At 40.0% G+C, this 16,096-nt stretch overlaps 1 protein-coding gene across 3 annotated transcripts in view; it reads right to left on the bottom strand.

Moving 5' to 3' along the window:
* LOC122834360 (chemokine-like protein TAFA-1) overlaps positions 1–16,096 on the bottom strand; it is a 190,147-nt gene that overhangs the window by 26,355 nt on the left and 147,696 nt on the right. For all 3 annotated transcript variants that reach the window (XR_006371185.1, XM_044122738.1, XM_044122737.1), the window contains one exon: positions 684–824. Coding sequence is in view for 2 of the 3 variants with exons in the window: in XM_044122738.1 (XP_043978673.1) it covers positions 684–824 (141 nt within the window). In the remaining variant the exon portion in view is untranslated. The remainder of the gene's footprint in view (positions 1–683; positions 825–16,096) is intronic.

The raw sequence follows: 16,096 nt of genomic DNA, 5'->3' as shown, positions 1-16,096 counted from the left end.
GTAGATGGGCTACACAACAGCTCACCACATTGTCAACTAATTACACATATAAGTCCGGATTTGTTAGGGCAACAGTCAGGCTTTTATTACTATTTCTATAAAACTCACTGGAAAAATGCTGCACAAATGCCTTAGAGATATTTTGTCAAGACTCAGCAACTCGGTCACAGAGATGCTGCTGCTGTAGGAGACGGAAATGATGACTGGCTAAAGAGCTAACGTTTGTCTTTGATTTAAACAAATTCAACTTTTCCTCCGTTTCTCCCCGAGTGCTTAATGACACTTCAGAAAGAGTTATCTGTTGTTTCCACCCACCAGCGCAGTGTAAATATATAAATAAGACATCGCATTTACCATTGTTGTCTAAATCTCCTCAATGTTCAGCTCTCAAACAAACCAAGCATCAACTCTCTGTTATGTCACAACTGTAAAAAGGATGAAATTAGTCATTATTTTGTCATAATAAACAAAATCTATGAGTTTCAGTCTGTGTTTGCTACTTATAAGGATCTTTGTGGACCTTAGAACTTTTTGTGTTTTGTCCTTTTTTTGCTGAAAAAAGGACATCTTTTACATGTATCAGAACATTTACCATAAACAGACATCAAGCACACAACACAGGACTTCAGACACGAATTGTCAGTGGCCGCAACGTTACACTAGAAGACATTAGATGTTCTCACCGTCCACGCAGGAGGGTTTGTTGCGTGTCGTTCCGGCCACTTTCCCGGGCAAACAGGAGCATTTGACCGTCTGCGAACGCTCCTCGATGCGGTTCTTGTTGCAGCACCTGTGAGCGGCAATCACCTCGCAAGTTCCTCCCTCTGCAGAGACACAGGCAGAAACACAAGCAAGTGAATATGAGAGAAAAAGAGCGGTTCTTATTCACAGTTTACCAACACATCTCAAAAGCAACTCCTCTAGAAAGCAGCCATAGCGAGAATGAGAGAGGAGCTTGGTAAAACTCAGCTACTGCTCATTATATTATGTCAGCTTAACAGCAGTACAATCATCAGGCACTTACACTGTAAGCATGTGTAACAAATTGGCCCTCAAGGAATCTCAATTATGTCATCAAATTGCCTCTCATTCAGGGGTGGCTGTCCTCACTTCATATCAATCAGCTCACGATGACTCTCGTGAAGAACATCGCACATTTACTAACGTGCCCATTTCTCTATTTTTAACTGCCTCACATATGTTATCAATGTGATCAAACATTTGAAGTCTGACAAAATGTGTTCACACCCAGAGAACTTTGACGTTTCGCTTCAGTGAAACCTCGGCAGTTTCGCGATTTTGGACTCTTTTCCTCAAGATTTTGACTTTTTTTTTTCTTTTTTCTTTAAGTATCAGAGTTGTTTAGGTTGTTTATGCACCATCAGGAATATCTAGTTTCAAAACTCAAATCTACCAAAGACATTTGGGACAGGTTTTCAGTGTGGATAAAGTGCAGGTTTACAGATCCAATAACAAGGAGGGGGCCGTTGTGTGATTTATTTCTATATGCCTGCAAACTTAGAATCCAGAGAAACTCCTAGTAGTTTATTTAGAGAAACTACTCATTACCTTAGGTCAATATTTAAGACCAGCTGCTTTATAGAATCAAACATGGAGAACCAACATCTAGTTTGAGCAGATCAAGAATCCAGAGAAACGTCTGCTAGTTTATAAACTCTAATTCTTATTAAACATGGGGAACCAATATGTAGTTCTATACTCTTACTTTTCTCTTGCTTTTCTTTAGTTACTTTGTTTGCATTTTCTCTAACTCGTGAATGCTTAGAATTGATCTGTTGCTGAAAATGTGCTACAAAAACAAAAATGACCTCACCTTACCCAACAACATGGCTGACATACACCTGAGAATGGTTGGTCATTTACTTGGATTTTGACAGAGATGGACACAAAATTACAATTCCGAGTTTAGAGTCAGAATTATGAAGAGAAGGCAGAGTTATCTTTCTTTTTTTACTTCAGTAGCCCTCGTCCTCGCACGAGGACGAGGGCTACTGAAGTGTTAAAAAGTTCCCGTAAAAATCCTTTGAAATTTGTGATTGTGGTATTCACAATCACCACAATCCAGGCACCAGTTTGTGTCCACATTGAGCACCACTTAGTCATTAAAACTTCGAAAGCCGACCCGTGCCCAAGCAATCTCGGGCTGCGCCGCACAAAAGCATCAACTCCAAAACCTAGTTGACAGTGAGAGCAAATGTTGCACAATCTGCCCCAGTTTGACAAAGGAGGATGTCAAAAAAACGCAGAAGGTGATATGCGCCAATGGCACTAGTGGGTCAAAATAACAATAGGGAGGATTACCCCAGGGAGGGCGCCTGGGTGATGGAGCTGAGGGACACCCTGAAATGAGTGAGACAGGCTGAGAGGAAGAGCTAAAGGACAAGGTGTGTCTTCCTGCCAGGGACTGGCCATGCCGGTGAGTAATGAGGTAGCCACTGGAAGTGCCCTCTTCACACAATTATAACACATGGGGCTAATGCAGCCAGCAGAGCTGCAGGAGAAAGGCCCTTCATCACTGCTCTCCCCTCTCCTACCGGCCCCAGGAAAAACTCTTTATCTTCTTGTGACAGCCACTGCAACAGACAGCAGCATCCAGCAATTAAAACTGGAACTCATCCCACAACGAGGCATCAGATAGGAAAAGGAGAGTCTTAATATATTCCTCTCAACACACCGAGTAGAAAACAGAGAAAATAATTTGTATAGTGCGTTATATCTGTTGACAATGCAGCATTTTAAAGAGGGTTTTCTGCTGCAAAAAGGAAGAGGCATTTCCTTCTGGTAGCATCAAAATAAGAAAAGGAAACAGTTTGTTTCTCTCTGCCCAGGCGGGTTGTGCAAATATTTAAAATGACTTGGATGACGAATTACGGAGCTGAGCACCAGGCAGCCTGGACGAGTTTGGCAACAGTTTTCTTCTTCCATTTTCATCAATGTCTGTCTTGGCAAGACCAAAGTCCAAGTAGTTCCGGATTACAAGACAAACATTTGCGGTCCTGCCGGACCCAGCTGCCGCCCTGTATTAGGATCACTCGCTCTGCCTTCTCGTTAGATGTTTCTGGGCAGGAAGAAGCAGGACATGGAAAACACACACAGGAATGCGCTTTCTGGCCTGCAGAACCCGCAGATTTCTCTGAGACGTTTTAGAATTTCAAAAAAGGAAGCTGGTGTGAAATCTGGACAATTTGTGCCAAAAGAACATCTCCCACTAAACAGAACATTGTATGTTGACTGTGTGAATGTATGTTATGTATTAATCACAGAACTTGCTTCCAAAGATTGATATAGGGCTCTGATTTTGCTAAGCGTGATTTAGGGAATGACGACATGATCATAATATAAGCGTTTCAGCCGATATCGATTATTATTGATTCGTTTTTTTGTGACTGCTGACATGACCTTTCCTGTTTGTCCACAGTTTTCACTCCACAACATTAATTTTCTGTCTTTAAGCAGTTATGAGCAAAGGTGGCTATATAATACAGGTTGTTGCAAGGTAAAACTGCCGTAGGTTTCTCTGTGGCCCGTCCATTATGCCCATCTCTTGGTCCACCACATCACAAATGTGTTCTGTTGGGTGAGATCTGGTGACGGGGCGTTTTATCACACGGACATTTCATCATACTGAAGAAACCAAGTTCGAGATGATCAGAGCTTCATGAAGTTATGTATTTTTTCCTTTTGGACGTAGCTGCTAGAAGATGGTTATAAAGTGACGGAAATCGTCAGAAAGGGCAGCGCTTGTAGTATTTTGCTACTTCTTGAAGGTTTTTAAGAATCTTTTTTTAACTACAGACTTGGTTTAATAAATGATGGTATTAAAAAGTTCATTTGTACGATTAACCGAATGGACAAGGACAGATGTTTGAAAGCTTTTATTTCTGTTAATCATGATGATTTTCCACTGGCAGCGAATGAAAGCAACATTTAAGATAATATTAAAGTCAAACACAAGGGCTTAATGAAAAGAATGTTTACAACCTGAAAGGTTATTTTCTAAATCTACGTACTTCTAATCTGATAAACGACTCATCAGGATACATGTTGTAACTTCTCGAATATGACTGCACGCTTCTTCTAACTGACTGATTCTTGTGGGTAAACTTGGCTTTCTATATCAGGTTTGCATCATTTAAGATTATTGTATAATTGCAATGTTATTTACTGCAGCTGATTCTCCCTGCCAGAATCAGCTGCAGTAAATCAACATTGTGCTAATTTCTCTCAGGCCCAGCTGTGCTTCCAACACCCTTAGCAACCTTTAGCATTTTGGGCGTTATAAACCCGGTCAGGTGTGGACATCTGCTGCAGCGTGACTCCGACCCGACAGCTGGATCTTGCAACGATCATTCAGAATGTGAACTCATATGATGGCAACAACAATTTCTGCATTTCATATATTGACTCTATTGCATGAACACAGTGTTCTGCTTTGCAGACATGTTGATCTCCTGTGTTGTGGGTAATGTTCTGCTACGTTTTATTAATGGGCCCAGGGGTGGATCAATACTAAGCAATATTAATAACCCACATCGTCAACATCTTTTGTCTGCCTGCTCATTTTATGCTGTAATGCTAAACACAACTTAACATCATGGGCGTGGGTTTACAGCAAACTGATTTGATACAGTTAACCAAATAAACATGGATTTGGTGTATTGAAGACCTGAGAATGTGATTAATGTGGATGTCACAAACCACCTAAATTACAGACTTAATGAATAGTCCTAACACACACACACACACACACACACGTGCACAAACATGTCAGTGTGTGTATATCAGCGGTGTAAGATCCAGCCAGGTGGACATTAGGTGTGAACCATCTGGTATGTGAAGCAGAGTGCAGTGTAAATTGTTCCATGATTACTTTAGTGAGTCTGTCACAAGAGGCACTTAAACAACAAATGGCCACTTGAACTACACTTAATCCCACTCAGGATCCTGGGAGCCCAGAGTGACGTAAACTACCTTCTGATTTGTGCATCTCAATGTGTTTGTTATCTGTGCTTTAGAGTGCGACGCCACGCGATACTTCACAACAGACGTGTTTGGTCTCCCCGAGAAAATGCATTAGCAATCGTGTGGCATGTTCCAGTGCAGTACTGGGCAAAAACAACTGGAGACATGACCGCATTCCTAATGGACGCAGCGCCTGGAACTTGTCAGGCGGCTAAGGGGGTTAAACTAACTTGCTAAGATGGAGTGGGTGGCTGTGCACTCTAGCCTTTGGTGAGGGAAGGTGAAGGGCATCGATGGGACCATCGGCTGGTCATTTTTCTCCCCACGTCCTGCAGTGACAGCAGTCATTAAACGACTGGATGCGGTGATTACGTTTAAGGAAATCAATGCTTCATTGTTTTCAGCTTAGCCCAATGGCCAATTATGAGGCGGTAATGAGGAAGGTTGTAAAATGCGGAGATAAATTTAGGAAGTAGGAAAAACAAGCTGCGCTTCATCTTTAGATGATATTTGGAGACTGTGAGGATTTGGAATGGGGGGCATTTTAAAAATCCAAATTTGCATACACAATATATTCATTTTCCTTGAACAGATTTGAATGTGTTTGATTAGGATTTTAGCACAAAGTTAGAAAAACAGAAGGACAAGTCTCTGTGGTTTTCACATATTTTTTTTTTTTCAAAACAAATGTAAATCTAAATTATGCTGCTCACTAGGGTTAATTTCCATTTCTCAATCTCCACGCAAAATGCCATATGCAGGATCAAATTAGTGTTAGATATTACAATGAACACACCCTCCTGATGGTGGAATATAGGGGTGGGAAATTCAACTAGCATTAGCATTAAATTCTCTTTTTGTTTTAAATCTGAGATTTAAAGTTAAAATCATGGTTGTTTTTTTTTTTTACAGGGGCATTGCATAAAAATCCTATACTAGCCAATTCCTCCCTGAGGAATATAGTCACTATATCCCTCAGTGCAACTCTAACAAAGTATAAAATGATCCATCTTTGAATGACAGAATGCTGCATGGTGATTAATACTTACTGGGAAGACTCATGAAGCCACTGATTATATATATCTGTTGTCTGAAAAGACATCACAACATGCGCAGTGTTTATGCAGGAGGAGTCTGTCTGTAATAACATTTTCTGTGGGCTTTTTAATGCTGGTTTTCAATTACCACATTTTGACCTGCAGGGGATTCAAAAGTTAAACACACCATGTTCCCCCCGCACCCCCTTCCGAGAAGAATAAATCCACTTCGAAGAAGAGAAGAAAAAAAAAAAGAAGAAGCGTAAACAGTCTCTCAGCACAGTTTCTGCACAACTAGGCTCCAACATCTGTCACGCAGCCTGGAATTACCGCTGTCCTTGATGATGAGGCTCTCAAAGTGATGGAGAAATGCTAAGTGCTGGAGAACATCTTTAAAAAAAAAAAAAAAAATTTGACATGAGTGCTGGTGATTTTGTGACTGATGGTCAAATTACACACCTGAGAGGTTTTAGGAAAGTGAGAAGTAGGTTGTACGCACCAGAAGTGTTTCTGCAAATCATAAAACCCGACATCTGAAACGCCTGGGCGGGATGCGGAGCGTTGTCGCTTTCATAATCATACTCAGTGGAGGTTGGCTTGCTTGTTTTAAAACTGCAGATAATGTAAGTCAGGTCAGTCAAACTCATTTTCCCTTTGAGCCAAATCAAGACCATGAATGTCCTTAAAGGGCCGGTTATCAATACATTTAACAACGTATTGATAAAAAACCCCGTTAAAACTGTTAAAATAGAAATCAATTCTTAAAATTCAATCATACTTTTCAGTCACTCCAAGATTTCACAATTGATTTTTTTTTTCCACAATAAAAAAATGTCTGTGGTAGTAATTTAGAAATATTTGCACTTATGTATGAAGGTAAATACAACTTTTTGTCACTCACCACATTGACATAATGCTGCTTAGTAGAAGTAGAAGGAAAAATGCTGCCACCTGCAGGTGGGAATAAATAGTCATTTAGATCCAATGTTTGGCAGATTTTTGTGAAAAATCTGCAATAAACTCACATTTATCCATTAGTGTGAAAAAGTGTCGGGATTTGTTGTTTTTGTGTGAATTTACGTGATAATTCACAAAAAACCTGGGGTGACCAACTGGTGCAGTTTGGCAGTAAACAAATACAAACTGCTTCAAAGTGATTGATAAAATAATATTTAAGCACGCTGTTATCGTGACAGTTCTATTTATGTGTCCCTCCAGACTCCACAGGGCCACATAAAAAGCTGTGGCGGGCCGGATTTGGCCCCCGGGCCTTAAGTTTGACACGTGGTGCGAGTCTAACACACAGCTGCTGACTGTGCTATTTCTGCACCTGTTCTCGAGGTCACAGCAGCATAATAAATTATTCTGTGGTGGCTAAAGACTTCATAACCACAGAAAATCCAAGTGACAATTTTATTTTAGACGAAAAAAAACCCCCCTGCATACTGGAAACAACATCCTCGCAACTGGGGAAATACAAATACTTTAAAAACTTTATATCTTGGTTAAACTTGATAAACAAACACCATGACATGTGCAGAGTGGCAAAGAGCAGCAATCACAGGCTCACCATCTGGAATCAATTCTACCAGAGCGGCAAAGAAGAAAGCAGGTGCTGACTGGAGTCAAATGAATTTGAGTTTTACACAGAAAGTGGTGTGAATATTGTTGTTCAGGAAACAGGACGCATGGTTAGACGGTTCTTCTTGTAGAAAAGAAGTCAAAGAAAGAACAGAAGGTCAATATTCACTCAGAGGCCATTTTGTAAGAGACACGGTTTTAATTGCTTGTCAGCACAATGTGAGCTAATCGTACAGCAGCAACTTCAGTGCAAAGATGACAGTGTGAGCTTGTAAATTACCTTTGCTAAAACATGTCAAACCTTGAAGCAGGTGGGCTACAGCAGCAGAAGACCACTTTCCCGCTGGCCGAGTACAGAAAACAGAGGATGCAACTTCCACCGGATAAGAAAAACTGGTCAACAGCAGACTGAAGAAACGCAGGTGAGACTTGATTCCTTCTGCAATGTTCAGACGGCACCTCTGATCGAGATAAAAAGTGCCAACAATGCTGAACATGCCGCAACCAAATTGCTTTCTTCTTTTACTTTAAAGTTAAACTACGAATGAACCACTTTTTCTCACTTCCGATACAAACATATGGCGTTGAGTATCAGCCGATACCGATTCGGTGCAGAGGAAAAGAGCTGAGTTGGCTTAAAATGTTTCTGTTTTCTTAAACACAGACATAAATGTGCTGAATTACAGTTTTATTTGATAACACTGCATCAGTACAGCACAACTAAATACACTGATAGCTTCACAAACCAGGTCCAACACAGAAAAAAACAACACAGCTTTAAGTTGTTCATACTCCAGGGCAGGTAGGAGTGAAACAGCCCATGTAAAATAAATAATAAAGAAGCAAATTCGTAGAAAACAATAGGTTGACTGCCTTGGTGAAACATGTAGAAAATAAACTGTAACAAAACCCTCTTCCAGAAATTACAATTAGGAATTCTAAATAAGATGTAAAATAAATAATAAAACACGACAACACAATATTTTCCCTTACGGACCGGGTGCACTGTCATGACATCTGAGCAAGGATTATCTTTCAATTTCAGGGACTAACTTGAGATATTAATATCCTAGTGATAGATCTCTAGTTTAAATCTATATTTATTATGCAACATAATATTTAAAAGTGTTGGCAGCAACCTTTAGGAAACCTTAGAGTTGAGGTGAAGGTCTGCATTTTCCAGGGAATACAGACAAAAGACTGATACTTACAGTTAATAATAAAACCTTGTCAATCAGGCAAATTAGTAAAATAGGGTGATAGGGACGAGGTTGAAATGTCAATTTTGTAAACAAACGTATTTTATAGCAACTGCTCTCGCACACAGTGGAACGTCACCTCTGCTTGTAAGATAACAAAAAAAAAATGACCACTGACAACAGGAAGACTAGAAAGAACTATTCCTGTTTAAAATCGTTTATCGGAAATCGACCGCGAGTCTCTTAACACTCGCTCACTTTATCTCTCCGCAACAGTTCACTAATGACTCACTGGTGAGGAAATGGACACAGCAGTCAGGAGAATGTAAAGCTTCTCAAGGACTCGCCACAACAACTTAATCAGCGCACTCTCGCTGTTCTCGTCTGCCTGCCGCTGTGCCTGTTTTCCTTCGCCAAGCCGCCAGGTACTACATCTCCGTCTCGTCCAACCTTCCTCACAGTATCTCCCTGCCCGTGGGCTTGCCGTCGTTCCCCAGTCCCTCTGTGTGACCGACTGCTATCTACTGCCTCAGAACGCCTCATTTCCGATGTTCATCTCAGGCAGCAGCAGGAGCTGCGACTCCCATCGTCAGGCAAATAACTGCAGACATATGTGGAGTTACGGAAATGTAAAATTTGACTCAGAGTTCTTTTACTTCTCACGGAGCTGAAGTTCAAAATTAATGCTCAAGTTATACAGATTTTGAAGACAAATTGAGACACTCGCAGGCGTCAAAATCTCTTCAAAGCGGCACAAAGTTTTTATAAAAACCTTTTGCATTTTTTTTTTTTTTTTGGTCAACTTTTCTTGCTGTGAAATCATGTATAGTGAAAAAAAAAACAACAACAACAACAACACATCATCCTTTTATTCTTCTAATGTGCAAGTTTCAGTCCATAGTTGAAAATTTAAAAAAAAACAGCCCGTTTGTCGTGATTAGTTTTCTGTCTTTAACATTTAAAGAAACAGAAAACGGAGGGAATTAATGATCCGCTTCAAGAGGCTTCAAAGTGGCTGCGAGCCAGCTTTCCCTGTGCATATAAGTTTAATGACATTCATCGGGATTTTTTCATTATTTAAACATCAAGTCGGAACTTCGCGAACACTCCCTCGATTACTTAAGATAATGTTTAAACAGCCTTCAAAGCTCTGTCAAGTGGATTCCAAACGAGAGCCTCGCCGCCTGTGCCAGGGAACAACTTTTCAAGTCTTTTGGCAGCAGATGAGGTGTACATATTTCATCAGAAACTACACAACCCACATTTACTGTACGCCTCAAATTCCCCCTCTTTCCTGGCAGTACCAGATTAAAAACAACAACAACAAAAAAAACGCATAAAAATTGCAGTTTGTTTTTTATGCATTCATAATGAAATGTCACTTCCATGATGATAATAGTATCTGAATTACAACCCAGAGAAAACATAAAAGACATTTATGTAGATGAGAAAGAGTAAAACAAAAGAATAGTCTGCATACTTTTTTGTGTATGATCCAGATTTTTACTATGCTACATTAAGCAGTCAGCCTTGGGACTCAGAAATGAAGTTGAAGAGGAATTCTCAAGAGCTGCTGCTCAGACGACCTCCTAAAGATGGCTCCAAAAGATCTGTCAAACTGCATAAAACTCCATGCAAGGCTGGGAAAACTTTTCTCTTTTATGAGTCACTGACCAACTTCCAGTCATCTGAATACGTCAGTCAGAATCTGGGAAACCAGATTTTGTTCACGCCGGTGATTTCTACATTTAGCATTTTACAGCAGCAGTCAAATCTCGCTCTGAAACAATTTTTTAATTTTTTTTTTTTTTTTGGGGGGGTGGAGGGGACCCACAACATTTTATTTGAATGCAACAGAACAAAACTTAGTCCCCTACCATAAGCGTGTTGGAGCAAGGCAGACTGAGCAGAATTGCCAATGTCAGGCTCTTACAAAAGATGATCACTTGCAGCAACATCATGACAAGCTGCCCAGTGAAAGCAGCAAGTCGGTAAGGTTAGCAGATTTAAAATTTAACTAAATATAAATATTAGATATTTTTTGTCTTTTAAGCATATGAAGTCCACTGTCCCAGTGTGTTCATCTTACATAGATAAAGATCTATCTATCTATCTATCTATCTATCTATCTATCTATCTATCTATCTATCTATCTATCTATCTATCTATCTATCTATCTATCTATCTATCTATCTATCTATCTATCTATCTATCTATCTATCTATCTATCTATCTATCTATCTATCTATCTATCTATCTATCTATCTATATTTTTTATACTGTCGGATGTTGCTGCTGGCGAAAACGAAGACAAGAGGAAGTGGTAGGAGGACGATGATGTGGCGTGGTTTCTAATGACTTATCGCGTGAACATCAAGCACATTCAGGTGCCATTTTAAGTCCGTTTCCTATTTAATGGAAACTTTGCAATTTTGCAATTGTGTTTTCTAGACGTTAACGGAAAATTGACATTTTGCTCACGTTTGTAATGGAGATGCAAGTAGATGACTTGTTAGGCAACTCAGATGGATATTTTTTACACTTTAGTTCTCTTAAATATATAACGATGTGATAAAAAAGAAAAAAAAAAAGAAAAAAAAAGCGGGTGCTTTTTGACAAAAAGTGCACTAAGTTGGATTTATAAGAGGAACTTCTGCAGTGTGAGACTCTGGCCAATGAATAATAAAACATACCCTCAAGGAAGAAGTCCAATAGAGCTCACCTCTAAACACATTTAATCAAATAAACATTGTATTGCATTTATCACCTTGTTTATGTCATAAAACGGAACAAATTGTTATTTTTGGCATCTGCACTTTTATCATAGCGTTTTTTCCCTTTTGATAGAAAACTGGACTTTACCTGTCAACAATATCAAAAGAAATTGATCTCTGACATTGTTAACCATTTTATCCAGTCTGAAACACTTTGACCTGTTACTGATGCACTTTGAGCGAGAGTGGATTCACCATTTACCAAGTGCCCATCAGCACACTGCTGCAGTGTGTGCGTGTGTGTGTGTGTGTTTTATTTTCTGACCTCAGCCAGAGTGTGGGCTTCAGGCTGGTTTCTCACTTACGCATCTCCAGTCTGGATTTCACTTTTCCTCCTGAGGCAGCATCACCCGCAGTAATGGGAGCAGACAAACAAGTAGACATAGCAGCTACAGTAGCGCCCGGAGCTACCACAAACTCATGGACGGGAGGGGCTGAGCTGGAATAGCAGAAGGAAAAAAAAAAAAAAAAAAAAAAAAACACCACCCAGAGCTCAAGTTGATTGACAGAAACCACTGACCCAGCTAGACTTGAGTCACGCAAATAAATGTTTCTTTCCCTCCTCTGGTCCTGCAGAATCCAGCTGTACTCTCGCAGAATGCTGAATGCAACTCCGTAACAGATTTAGAGAAACCCACCATGGGCGGTAAATCAAAACTCAAGAGACATTTGAAAACGAAAAACAGCAGAAAAAAAAAGAAAATTCTTATGCCTTATCTTCCTAATGGGCATTTTCTACGTGTGGAATCGTAGAAAAGAAGCTCCAATTTACTGAAAAGGGAAAGATCTAGAGCAGCAGTTGCACCGTTGGTGGTAATAGTTCTGACATCTTTAACAGGTAATTCCATTAGTGTGAATAAGAGATGCGGGCTGCATGTTGGCCGAGGCCCTGGTCGATTCTTAATCACCTGTGTGGGTTTCCTCTCCCCGGCTCTACGCCACTCCAATGCTCACATCTTTATGGTTATTAAAGTTAACGATTGCTGCGTGCCTCATTTGCTGAGGCTCTATCAATACCAGTTCAGGACCATGAAATTACCCCACTCCAGAGGGAGCAGTGTGACAAACCGGATTAAGAAGGGCCCTGTAATACCCTGGCATATATAACTCTCTGTGTCATGGTCCGAGGAGACGAGACCCACTGCTGAGCTCCGGCCCGAAGACGGGAGGAGGAGGAGGAAGAGGAAGAGGAGGACTAAAGGGACAGCTGACAACCATTAGAGCTTAAATGTCAAATCAAGTTTTTATTATCCACACGGTCATTAGGGGGAAAAAAAGAGGTGACCAGCGAGGAGTGAAAAAAAAAAAGCAGCTTTAGAGAAAACATCTTAAAAGTTACCTTACACACAGATGGAAGACGTTTGAATGATTATTATGGTAAATATATGCAATGTCTAACCTACTTTTGTAGTTTTCAGGTATAAGTAAAGCTTTGCTGGAGACAATGCAATATAATATGAGTGTGTGTGTGGGTGTGTGTGTGTGTGTGCTGCATTCTTTTTTTATATGGTATAAAAAGGCTACTGCAAAGGCAGAGATGGATTGTGCTTCCTCTCTTATATCCTGCTCATCTTATTTTTGTGGCAGGCAGGTTAAGCCAGAGATAGGGAGAACCAGAAACTGTGAGGAAATTTACTGTCGGCCATAAAACTATATAAAGAGACACGTTGCCCTGAATCACAAGACCTTCGATTTAAACTAACTAATAAACACATCTCCAGTGACTCTACTGACATAAAATTCACTACAGCCCAGTAAACCACTGATATTAACAGAAATTATTCCACCAGTAAACTCGTGTGTTGGAGTGCAGCAGAACAAAAAGACAAAACACTGAAATCTGCCAGGATTTGGGCAAGTAGATTATCATCTACTTTAGTCCTAAATGATTCAAAGAAAAGCTTCATAGCATGAGGAATAGCACAACACAGTGATGGCTAAAGGCAAAGAACTCTCCAAAAGTTCACAACCTCATTGTTGCAAAACAAACTGATGCCATTGGATAAACTCACGAATGCTCCTTTGAGCACCGTTGGAGGAAGAAAGAGAGAGAAAAAGAAAGATTTTTATTTGAACAACACATTTATTTCGCAATAAAAATACATTTTAACATTGTTTTCTTCAAGATTCACACAGACATTGAATTGAAAACTAGCTTTCTATCAACCACAGAGCACACGACAGTATTAAAGCACCACACAGATAAAAATTTTGTTAAGTTATTTATCATTGAAAAAAACAAAACAGACATTCTGCTTTTACTCTGTTTTTTACCATTAGAATAAACATCCCGTCGACTTTTCCCTCCAAAACACCATTTAATTTATTTCTTCTATTAATATAAATGGAAAATTTGGCCTGTCCATTAAAAAGAAACTAACAAAATCCACTTACTAGATTCCTTTTTTGTATAACCTGCACCAAATAAAAAAGCTACTTCAGACCAATAAACACCACATTTCTGAAAAACATCTTCCAAAAACAAAAAAAAAAAACAATGGTGAAAGTTGTTTACAATCAAGAAACGTGAAAAGCAGTTTTTATTTCTTCACAAAAAGGACATCATTAATTTATATCTTTTCCAAATTTAGACACAAAACTGTTAACGCTCACAGCACCATGCAAAATCCTCCACTGAAGGTTAAAGGGGGCTTTTAAAAAACCCTCCATGTTGGTTTCTGATTTTCTCCGACTTTGAACCCGTCTCTCCAAGCAGTATCAGTTCTTCCACTTAACTGTTTCTTATTTCTTGAACAACCAATGTATACAAACATTTTCCATTCAACATTCAAAAGTAAAAACTTTTTTGAGTGATCAAAAGAGGATCCGTCAATTCTGAGAAATCAATATTCAGTCCCGTTTCTGGAAACGGATCTGTAGAATCAGGGAGTTCTTCTCCATTAAAAACAGTCCAAAAGCATCCGCTGCTTTTCATCCAAAGTCAATTTTCCAAGCCAGAGGTTTAAAATAGTCCCCATGACTCGAATCGATTTTAACCCAAGCAGATAAGCTGCCGCCTCTGTGTTTCCAAGTCCTGGTCCAGCCGTCTCCACAATGTGTCTTAATTTTAGAACCTTATTCTGAAACAGTCTTCTTGGCAACCCAACTCCATCCTGAACAGCCAAACGCGCCTTGAAAATTAAAGGTCCTTCTAGGAGCCAAAACAAGGACACAGTTGGTTCCGGTCTTTTCCACTCAAAAATTGTCCATGCTCTAAACCAGGGGTGGGAAATCCTGGTCCTGGAGGGCCGGTCTCCTGCAACGTTTAGTTCTCTCCCTGGTGGCAACAACAACCTTTTCAGCAGGTCAATGTTCTTCTTAGGCCTCTAACGAGCCATCATCTGATTCAGGTGCGTTAAACCAAGGAGAGAACTAAAACATGCAGAAGGCCGGCCCTCCAGGACCGAGTTTGGGGACCCCTGACGTAAACAATAAACAAATTGCTCAAAAGCCAAGTACCGCTAACCACTAGAGAGCTTGGAATTGGCAGATAAAGATGTTCCAAAGCAAAAACAAGAAAACACAGGTAAAGCATTCAACCTTAATTGTCTCCATGCATATTCACTGTGCAAGACTCAACAGCTGACAAATAACCAAACTGAAATTTGTCCAAAGTTTGCTGCATGGCATAAAACTGACTCCATAAAAAGTGAGTGACATTCAGTCGGGTCAGAGGAAACCAAAACGAGGACTTGTTCACGAGGACGAATGGGTCCAAAATCACATCTAAGCAATGCAAGGAACTGGTTTCGGAATAAGAGAGATGTCTTAAATCTGTCGTTGCACATGATTTATTCAGCAATTTGTCTTTTGTTCTTCGTACGCTCGGACTGTTACAAACGTCTGGTTTGACGAGGTATACAGAATTACATCTACTGGAAAAGACTTTGATGCTTTCAAGCATCTATACTTTTGTTCCTGCAAACCAACACGTCCTCAAAGTCGGAGAATGAAGGCGTATGACCTCCATTCTGTGTCCATGAGATACAGTTCACTGCTCTTTCTAAAGGAAGGTGGAAAAGTTAAAAGAGCAGCTAAATTGTTCATTCAAGACCCCAAAACTACAAAGAGAGATGGGAGAGCTACAGAGGTAGAGGAAGAGACGGACAAACAGACGGAGTGACCATCTCAGTCAAAAATGTCTGAATAGCAGAAATTCTGCAAGCCGAGTCTTGAACAGCTTCGCTTGGCAGGTGAGATCCACTTGAATTAGTCACAATGTATTATCTAATTTGCATAATGCATTGGCAGGCACTTAATGTCAAATCACGGATGCACACACAGAAACTTCCAGCACAACATATGGAGGGTGTGGGGGGAAGAAAATAAAGAGCACTCTGCAGTGCAAATAATCTACCCACTTTCCGTAGAGCAGAGCAGCGAGGGCCTCACATTACTTTGCATAAGTGTATTCCATTTGCAACAAATGCTAATAAGCTCATATCCGTCTCGTTTATATGTGTGCATGTATGAATTTTTCAAATTATTTGTCAGAATAAAAACCTTTCGGAATGAATTGACT

The sequence above is a fragment of the Gambusia affinis genome, linkage group LG07 (assembly GCF_019740435.1).
Source record: "Gambusia affinis linkage group LG07, SWU_Gaff_1.0, whole genome shotgun sequence".
In the NCBI taxonomy this organism is placed as follows: domain Eukaryota; kingdom Metazoa; phylum Chordata; class Actinopteri; order Cyprinodontiformes; family Poeciliidae; genus Gambusia; species Gambusia affinis.
Note: the sequence above shows the minus strand (reverse complement) of the source record. Positions and strands in the feature narration are given on the sequence as shown.